This window comes from Pecten maximus, chromosome 1, assembly GCF_902652985.1.
Source record: "Pecten maximus chromosome 1, xPecMax1.1, whole genome shotgun sequence".
In the NCBI taxonomy this organism is placed as follows: Eukaryota; Metazoa; Mollusca; class Bivalvia; order Pectinida; family Pectinidae; genus Pecten; species Pecten maximus.
This window is the reverse complement of record NC_047015.1, coordinates 54640515-54651102: the sequence shown is the minus strand read 5'-3', so window position 1 is coordinate 54651102 and position 10588 is coordinate 54640515. Positions and strand designations below refer to the sequence as shown.

Sequence of the window (10588 nt, the reverse complement as noted above, 5' to 3'; positions counted from 1 at the left end):
TCCACCAGATGTCGTTGTTTTGTTGTTTTCTCCACAAGATGTCGTTGTCTTGTTGTTTTCTCCACAAGATGTCGTTGGTTTTGGTGGGTTTTTTTCTCCACTAGATGTCATTGTTTTGTTATATACGCCACTCGATAGTGTTGCCTGTGTTCCAAACTAAACATACACTTCTACAACATTTATATAATTTCTCAACAAACAATCGAATTTTGTTTTTCTAGATCTATCTTCGAATTTTGATAGTTTCTTCGCCATGCTATTTTTACCTTGGCATTTCTTTTGATGTTCAGACGGCGTAATTCAGATGCTAGTAATGCTCGTTTAAAATACTCGAGCATGATGTATGACATCGCTTGATTTGGTTGCTGGCGCCTACTGTTAGATATAATTTCATTATATCATCGGAAAATTCCTCGAACAAATCGCCATACGTAGTTGTGGAACAACCTCATAACGTCTAGTTAAATTATTAAAGGTCTCCGCAATTCCTGAAATAATAAGCAAAAGAGAACGTAAGAAATAGTATCAGAATTTGATATATTAACTGGCGATATATCGTGTGCAAAATGTCCAAACTGGGAAACATGCAAGACATTTATTCAAAATTACAGAAATCTTGATCTATATTCGACCTTTATGTTAAACCAAAATGCAGCAAACACGATCCGGAAAAAATGGGAAAGTGTCAAACTTATTTTAGAATGAACATTATACAGATTGTACATTATGTTTTGTTGATAGTGTTTGTGTTTATCATGGCAACCATTGTCAAACTTGTATATTAATTTGTATATAACTGTCGCAATTAAAATATCAATAAAAAATATATCGTGTGCAAAATGGCATTATATCAGGTTTAAATGACCCTTTAACGAAAAAAAGAAAAGAAAGTAAAACGTCCTTCTAAAGTTACAATATCAAATCCAGTCTGGGCAAAATCATTAAAAGAATGACGTCATCTTTCATGATAGCATGATGACGTTAAAAGAGGGATGGCACAAAAATAAAGATTTCTTCCAATAAGCATTTTAAATCGAGATATTAAACGTGTTTATGATAAGTAGATACATGTATAAGTGTACGAGATAATAATTTCGAGTATCAGAGGAATTCGGAATCAGAACCTCCTATCCCCTCTCTTGTATTACTTAATTCGTGGTAAATTACTGGTAACATCACCACCGCAGCCTCAAATGATCAAACAATTTTCAAGGGCTATGATATGGACACATGATACACTTCAGTGTCATTAAGTTTTCTGATATTTACTGCCATGCGGACTTTAATACACCATTGCAACTATCTTTCAAAAACAATATTCTCACTTTTTTAGAAGTGAGAAATTCGGTTGGACTAGTTTTCGCAGATTTTAAAGTTTAAATACGTTTTTACGTGTTAGTTTCCCGATATTACACAAAAGGTTCGCGTTATAACGCGTAAGTTTTGCGATGTTTACTTTTAACATTGGTAATTAGCTATTTTAAAAATTAATTTCATGATGAAATTCAATGCCTTTTATCTGGTAAAATGATATAATTAAAATTTGTATAGACCTTATGCTCATATTTACATCGTATAAATGTAGTCCGAAACGTACTTTTGTGGTGTATTTGTGTTAATTTTAAATCATGTAATTTTGAAGTACTTTAATATTCTTTTTATCTACCAGTGATATTTCTTAATGCAATATTTGCTGTATATAATAATAACTCACTTGAGTTAATGTTCATTGTTCATATCTATGCGACGTTGAATAAAGTTTCTTGTATCTTGTAACTCTTCTCTTCGATTTTTCGAACGTGTAATATCAAATTTCAAGTCGAATACGATAGATGGAACAACATTCACAGGGAAAATAGAACTTGAAGCCTTTGAAGTCAGAACGATATTGGAGACGAGTTTCATTAATTACATGTACCTAATTGCAGCGTGCGACAACTATTCACAAGCAGGAACTTTTTTTTTTTTTTTATCTCGGTACTATTATGAAAGACCCAGTGCTTTTAAATTCAATACTCTTTTCAATTTTGTAGTAGATGAAGAATTGGTTTCATTTGTGAAATTCATTAGGTAAATGAGTAACCGACTGAACTCTATGTAAGATATACATGTATACATGTATATAATGATAATAATAAAAAAAATCACATGAAGAGCTTTATGGTTTGTTTTAAATTATTATGTAAATCCATCACAGGCACATTATTTACTTTTAATTATATATATATTTGTGTGTCTTTCTCTCGCGAAAATAAGCCATGCCGGCTATGATAAGTGAGTGTCTACTCGTCATATACATGTATAGCCTTGAGCTTGTTACGTCAGAGGTTATTTTAGTTTAAAAAAATCTTACCTGGATGACTGTATGGGATCCTTAAAAATGACGGAACGCCCCCTTTCCAATTACAATCAGGATCACCCATTTCGTATCCATTTTTCATACCATCTTTATCAGAGTCCATTGTACACAGAACAGTCCAGTTTCCACGTTGCATTTCGAAATCCTAGAGACAAAATAATTGATACACATTATTATATTAATAATATATAAAATTTGGAAGATTTCTAAATAATAATGATTTCAGCTCCTTTTTTTTCTCTTCCCAGCTATTTATTGAACATATAAACATTTTCATTGTGATTATTTCAAAACTGTGAATTGTTTTAAAACACTCACCGAAATTTCTACGACTAATGTAGAATTTCAGACATTAATAAACATATTCGAAACTTACTCTTCCGAATGGATTTCTCTTCGAGCTGTCTCGATAATGCCCTACAGCTTGGATATAGCGCAGCTGGGTTCTCCTTCCGATCCTTCGTGTAAAACAGGGATCTGGTACTCGGTAGGCATTGGGTATGTATCGCCGGAACGGCGGGAACGCCACACACAGTCCTATTAGCATACAACATATAAAAATTGGGAGAAAGTGGCTATGCGCCATCTTGACTTCAGCGTATTAAGTTTTAGAAATGAAATTCGTTGTCTGTATCGCGATGTTTTATCGCGGTGTGTTCTGATGGTGAAATTGACGCCAGTGAAATTGACATATTCCTGATGAATAGCGATGACATCACAGTTACGTTTTTTTTATTTGTATGCGACTCGTACTAGTAAAAAAACATAACAGTACTCCACAGGGCAGGAGGGTATACGTGGGAATGTCCATATTTACGAGTACGTGTGTTATATTCAAGTACACTGTACATTATTTATGCTATATTGATGGTCTTCCTAAATGACAATGTAGCTTTTGATAGGCCATTAATCAATACAAAAAACCAGCCATCTCACTTTACACATACAAAGAATATCTGTCGTAATTAATGATATGAATTTACTATATCAGCAAAATATTCTCGTAATAACTTATCAATATGAACAAACATAAAACTAAACACTTAATTGTAAATTATAGCAATATGCATACAACTTAACACCGATAAAATCCAGATCGGTGAAGTTGACAATTTTTGAGGAATGACGGAGAAAGTTAACAAGCAATCCAATAGACGTCCGGCAAAATCGGAATTCGAGTTTAGTCCTTTTTCTTTTCTTGCTAAGTTCCAACGAATCGATTCTTTTCCTAGTGAAATCCTGGGTTTTGTCGATTCCAGTCCATTAACGTTTCTTTTTGGCAGAATCTGTGTGCGTTTTGGCAGGCCCATGCTTTCGGCTTTCCGCCATTTTGTGTTCACTGATAACCCGCCGTTGCATTGTGGGACTAATTTGCATAGAAACTTGTCCGCCGGACGCAGTTTGAATCACGCTAATTTGCTATGTATATATTAAGTCTGAAAACTGTAAAGAGGTCAAAATGGAAACATTTATATATATTTCTTTGGGAGTATGGGACTTTCATGAAATTTTGTTTTCGAGGTACATGTATACTAAATGTCTTTTAGTAATTTATTCGAATGTTGAGTGTGTGCGGTTTCTTTTCTTGAGAAGTTAACAGACTGGTCTGCTGTTGTGGTTGTGTCCTCGGGCAAAACATTTAACTCTTATTGCCCCGGATGGCATGCGACGGGCCTCCCGTAAGCTGTTCATTGAGGTAGTCACCAACTACTACAGGGAGACCCGTCTCAAAATAATACTGGTTGTTCACGGGGTGATCAACCCAGCCAACAAACACACTTGTGCGTATTCTAGATTAGCACCACAACATGGTTTTCATGTGAGAGTTGAATTATTGGGTTATGAAGCACCTTGTCAGTCACACGAGGCCTTTCCATCCGGACAAAAAATCCATGAGTTTCTCTGATAATTTATGCAGTTATCAGGAATCAATTACAGATATGATGTGACGTCAAAGTCCAGTGACGGAGTAAAAATTCCGGATAGATTCCAATTGACTCTCAATATTTGTCAGGAATGGCAATCAAAGAACACACAACACTTGTTACTCAAAAACGATTATCCACCAATTTAGTAGCTTAAAAATGATATCAGAAGCAAGAAATGTAGAAATCTTACATATATATAATTGAAAATAAACTTCGTTTTGTTTGTAATTTTAATTTAAATGTTTGAACGTGACTCTGTAGAAAAGTAACATTAGTGATAAACAAGAAATATCTTTAAAAAAGATAAACGGCATAGTTTTAATGCTGGTGGTTAAAATGTAAAACTGATGGTGAAATAAATTAAAGAACTAATGCGTTTTAACTAGAATAACAAATTATATCAGTTTGAATCATTTTTGGTAATAATAAGACTACATTTCAATCAGGAATATGATTTTATCAATGTGTCATTTAAAAAGATAATCTACTTATTCAGCTTGCATTCAATCTTATCTTGGTTTCGTTTTAACTGCATATCTGCATTTTGCATTGACCGCTACATTGACCAATCACATACTTCATCTTGACCAGTAACGCCACCTGTCGCGTCATATCCGGGGCCAAAAGAATATTATACGGCTATGCCGAAAAATGAATTTGAATTATGAAGCGTCTACATTTCTACTGCTCGTTGAAATATTATATTCTACGTTATATCGCCACTGTTGTGGTAATAAATCACCTGTGATTGATGGAGCGGTGACCGCAGAAAGGAAGACCTCGGTGACGTCCGAAACCTTTAACCAGTCAATCGAAAGGTCCCATCCTCCAGGCGCTTGTAACACACGTGATTGGAAAACAAATTGAAACAATGATTTCACGGAACTAAAAAAACACTGTATGTGTTAAACAACTAGCGAACAAATTTAGTAATGTCGTTCTCAAGTACGTCATAACAAGACAAGATACGTTTCCGGTATGTAAATAAAAAATTGATTTAATACGCAAATAATATGATAATATAGAATAATAATAGAATAACATAAAAACAAGTCTATTTTTAGAAAAGTTTTTTTGTTGTCTCTCATCATGTCAGCCAAAATGTTATAAACAAAATATGTACACAGAAAAGTTTTTATCAGCTTTTGCTTATTTTGAAAATACGAAGCTTGATTTTTAAGATTGCAGTATGTGGTTGGAATTACGTAATTTTGAGCTCTCTGGTTTTTTTTTTATTGTTTTTAATTTTATTATTCTCGCAGATAACAAGGGAATAAAACCGATTGAAAATTGAAAAGTTACGGAAGTCGCGGTAAATAATAAATAGAGAAATAAATAAATAAATAAATAAATGATAAATAAAAATAATTCCATGTACATATGCGAGCTGTGGCATTTTGCTTAATATAAATATATTTTATGAAATTAATTACATTATTAAAATGACAAAAACAAAATAATTAAAAGACAACCTTTATATATAATCGTTTAATAATTTATAATTTAAAAGGTGGGCCGTGCGTTTTTTAACGGTACAGGTATAACCTTTATGTAGTGTCGCTAAGATGGATTTCGTGTATTGGTCTGTACTGTCACCTGCAAAATGTCACCATGATTCACGCGGATGTTAATTTATAATGACATGTGTATTTATATGATGTACATCACCATTAAATTAAAAGCCAATCTGTAACAGTGCACTATTGTACACTGTCGTCCCGATGCCTAAACCGCACATCTTGCTACAGGTATATACTACAAACGATTAAAAGAAGGAAACAGAGAGACCCAGGAGAACGAAACTTTGCACGGGATGTGATGAACATTTAGTTCATGAAGAAAGATTCGAATAGCGATCAGAATAAGTCGTGCCGTCTGTGTCGGGGAAAATCAGAACCACGACCTTGCCCCCCCCCCCCCCCCCCCCCCCCCCCTCCTCTCTCTCCTATAAAAACACTATTTCTGATATGTATTTGTATATGCCATCATGTGACTATGTTATTGTTTATTATTTTGTTATTATTATGGTAGAAGTCGTTTATAAGTTGGTAAAACTTGCTGACTAATTATATATACTAGTATATATAATCCTTGTGTCATTTTATGTCAATAAAATATGTTTAAACTACAAACGGCTCGCTTTCTCCCTCCGATTTCTTGAAATCTAGCTCCATATTTCAATTGCTTAATTCTTCATATATATCTCCCTTCCTTGCTTATTCAATTCTTACTCTTTCCTTGATACAGGATTTTAGAAATAATTCTCCTCTTTAAAATCCCATTCCTAAAGTCATTCATCGTTCATTCGTTTCTTCCTTCAGACCATTTGTTAAATCTCATGCAAAATCACATTCCTTGGTGATGAATTTCGTGATGCAAATGAATATTAGAATATCCAGAATTTAATATATAAAGAAGAAATTGCGTTGCGCATTTACTTACTGAATGCCCAGTACTCTATATGACACGCGATGCTTTCTTAGAGCAGGTTGTTAATGTAATAAACGTAAAAGATTATGTAAAATTTTCATTTCTTGAAGACAATGTTCAAACTGACTTTTTACTGGGATGTCGTACGCAGGTTCAGTTTGATGATGAGGAATGGAAACACCTAATGCTGGTAGTCTCAGACGGGATTGATGTGCTGCTCTCTGATATGAACTCAAAACTATAAAAAAAAAACTTAATCAGTTTAATCTGATTTAGAAACTAAAACATTCTAATGATTTGATGATTTGATTCAAATAATTTATGTATTGCATTTCGTAACTAAGGTATTGTATTTATGTATTGTTCAAAATCTCTGTAAAGAGGAAATAAAGAATCTGTCTGTCTGTCTGTCTGTCTATGTAAGTTTATCAATTGTATTAATGACAAAGTCTATTCTCCTGTTTGAATAAAAAAAACTACAATATACAATGTATGCTGTTCTGAACACACAAATAAATGTATATTATATAAGGTTAACATATCATGATGAGAAATAAACGAATCTTGCATCTTCAGTAAATTCATCCCAATTATCTTATACTTCATGTGGTCTTCTTTCAATCATTTCCTCATTCAAAAACACATTTCTTCAGTCGTTTCATCCCTCAAAGGCCAGTTCAATCAATCGTTCCTTCCTTAGAAAACCCACTATAAGTGTTTCAGGTGTTCAAAGCAATACCTTTATTTTATTTATAGCGCTATATCTGTAGTGCAACGCAAATGTACGTAAGGTTGTGTATCATACCAACGTAATAGCACTGTAAAATGTAATACAGTAACTGTATATGACTAGGGGCCGCGGTGGCCGAATGGTTAAGGTGTCCTGACACTTTAACACTAGCCCTCCACCTCTGGGTTGCGAGTTCGAAACCTACAAAAGGATTAGTCAGTAAGTTTTATGGGGCCGCGGTGGCCGAGTGGTTAAGGTGTCCCGACACCTCTGGGTTGCGAGTTCGAAACCTATGTGGGGCAGTTGCCAGGTACTGACCGTAGGTCGGTGGTTTTTCTCCGGGTACTCCGGCTTTCCTCCACCTCCAAAACCTGGCACGTCCTTAAATGACCCTGGCTGTTAAAAGGACGTTAAACAAAAACAAACAAACCAAATGTATATGACTTTAGGATGAATGTTTTAATTTCACCAGTGTATGGATGTTGGCTATGAATAATGAAATGTCGTGTCTATCATTGTATGAGGAGTGTAGAAGATGAAGATGTGTGCTTTACTGTCCATCATATCATTGTAGTATTGTATTTCATATTGACCTCTTGTCGCGCGCAATATAAAGTACGCCTGAGTGAAATAAATAAATTGAAATTGATAGACTATTGTATTGAATCAATGCTATACTAGTATTGTGACTGTTTAACAAATGATCTATACATGAACGTATATATTTTACGTGTGTGATACCTGTCATTTGGATAAGGGTGGGCGCAATATATTTGTATTGTTTTATGTTTTGTTATTTCAGAGTTCGAATCTCTATATATATACTTGTCTGGTTACATGACATTGTGGCGGACGGCCGAGTTATCACTTGCATCTACACAACGAACGGTCTGTTCCGTTCGCTGACCAGTCATATACTGACTATTTTGTTTAACATCCTATTAACAGCCAGGATCGTTTAAGGACGTGCCAGGTTTGGAGGTGGAGGAAAGCCGGAGTACCACCGACCTACAGTCAGTACCTGGCAACTGCCTCGCGCAGGTTTCGAACTAGCAACCCAGAGGTGGAGGGCTAGTGATAAAGTGTCGGGACACCTTAACCACTCGGCCCCCCCCCCCCCCATGAAACAATGACCGGAACATAAAAAATACCGCGAAATCAAAGAACCAATGAAAATAGACATAAGACTATGACGTAAGACAAAGACTAAACTGACCAATGACCATATGACACAATGACTAGAATAAACGGGAATTAATCAATACGACTAAACAATTACGGAGACAACACTATTTATAATATTAAAATCGATCCGGCAAGTTTTCCCTTTAAATAGATATTTCTACCAATCCTTCAAACGCCAAGTGTGAGCTCTTCGTCCAATTGTTTCATACTTCAAAGGCTCGTTCCGTCAGTTATTGCCTCCATCAAAATCGCATTCCTTCAAAAACTGCAATCATTTCTTACTTCCTCTTTTAAAACTCCTTTATTCCTTCAGATGTGTTGTGAGCCTCATATTGAAGGATTTGAATTTTGCCTGACATATTGTATTATTTTTCAACATTACCCCCTTCAGTATCTATACACTTTTGCCAGCAGTGTTTAAGGGCCTCAACGCCACTTTTATAGAACTCATTTTCTTGGCTGTTCAGAAAGTCATCCACTGCATGTATGACGTCTTCATCGGACTGAAGGTGGGTGCCTGAAATAGCTGTTTTTAGTTTTGGAAATAGATGAAAGTCTGATGGAGCGAGATCAGGTGAATAAGGCGCTCAATCAATTTAATTAAGCCACAATCGTGAATGGCAGCCATGGCAATGACAGACTTGAATACAGGAGCATTGTCCTGATGGAATAACACACCTTTACTGAGATTTCAGCGGTGCTTAAGTTTGATATTTTCCCGTAACAGCCTCAGAATGCTTCCATTGTTTCGATTGTTGTTTGGCCTCTAGAGTGAAATGGTGGATCCATGTTTCATCCATAGCGACAAATCTCTGAAGAAAGTTGGCAGGATCTTCCTAAAAAAAGTTAAGATTAGCACGCGATAATGTGCGCCTGGTGTGCTTCTGAACAACTGTCAGAAGTCTTCGTACCCATCGAGCCGAAAGCTTTCTCATTAAAAGATCCTCGGTCAGAATGGAATGTACTTTTTACTGGCTATATATCTTTCTGTGACCCGTCTGTTAGTCATAACAATATCATGAAATTAGTTGACCATTTCTGGGATTGCAACATTGACAGGCTTTCAGGACGGGGGTCATCCTCAAGGCTCTGTCGGCCGCGCTGAAATTCCGCCAGCCACCTTTCCACTTTAGCCTATGAAGGGGGATCTTTCCCTAGTGTTACTACCATATTATTATTGCTATCCTTAGGTATTAAACCTTTTTGATGCAAATATTGGATAACTGCTCTTTCACCGATTTTGTCCGTTTTACCAAAGCCGTTTGTCATGTTTACTTTAGAGTGCTACCTCGTCGATATAAACTCACCAAATAAGACCAGTCCTTGGGTACATGGCCTTTTTTTGTAAGAGAATAGCAGGACTTAAAAAGAACACCCCTGAGTACCTCCTTCAATACGAGGCTCCCAACATATCAATCATCCCTCGTATTTCTTCAGAAGTCTACATCGTTAGTTTTGCTGTATCCCTTCAGATGTTTACTTCATTCATTCATTCATTTATTCCTTCTGAAGTTTACTTCATTCCGTACTTTATTCCTTCAGAAGTTTACTTCATTCATTCCTTTATTCCTTCAGAAGCCTCTTTCGTTCATTCCTTTATTTCTTCAGAAGTTAACTTCGTTTCGTCCTGTATTCCTTCAGAAGTTTACTTCGTTTCGTCCTGTATTCCTTCAGAAATTTACTTCGTTCAACAATCTCTTCCTTCAAAAGGACCTACTTCGAATCGCTTTCTCCCTGATAAATTCCTCCTCCAAAATCTAGACATCAAATTAGTTTCCAAAGTTTGAACAATTAAATATTTTAAAATGCATTACCACCATTATGACATTAAAGTCCGTGCAATGAACTACTTATCGGAACCGGTCGGGTGTGCTTCGCGATGCTTTACTAGACTGGGTCACCTGCCGTGGTTTTTCTATTCTCCGCTAGGCTTCGCTTCGACAATACAACCGCAAT

The 10588-nt window shown here is 35.6% G+C and overlaps 1 protein-coding gene across 1 annotated transcript; it reads right to left on the bottom strand.

The window, feature by feature from the left end:
• LOC117338241 (temptin-like) lies at positions 1-3015 on the bottom strand. The gene is made up of 3 exons (XM_033899508.1): positions 2736-3015; positions 2354-2504; positions 1-488 (listed from the first exon to the last, which is right to left on the bottom strand). Exons 1-3 carry the CDS (start codon positions 2943-2945, stop codon positions 394-396), a joined length of 456 nt encoding a protein of 151 aa, XP_033755399.1. The 5' UTR covers positions 2946-3015; the 3' UTR covers positions 1-393.
• Positions 3016-10588: the final 7573 nt, after the last annotated feature.

Coding starts and splice junctions, on each gene's coding strand:
- LOC117338241 (XM_033899508.1), bottom strand. CDS start 2,945: ATGGCGCATAGCCACTTTCTCCCAATTTTTATATGTTGTATGCTAATA. Junction 2,505..2,735: donor AGAGAAATCCATTCGGAAGA/GTAAGTTTCGAA, acceptor TTTTGTCTCTAG/GATTTCGAAATGCAACGTGG. Junction 489..2,353: donor GATCCCATACAGTCATCCAG/GTAAGATTTTTT, acceptor TTATTATTTCAG/GAATTGCGGAGACCTTTAAT.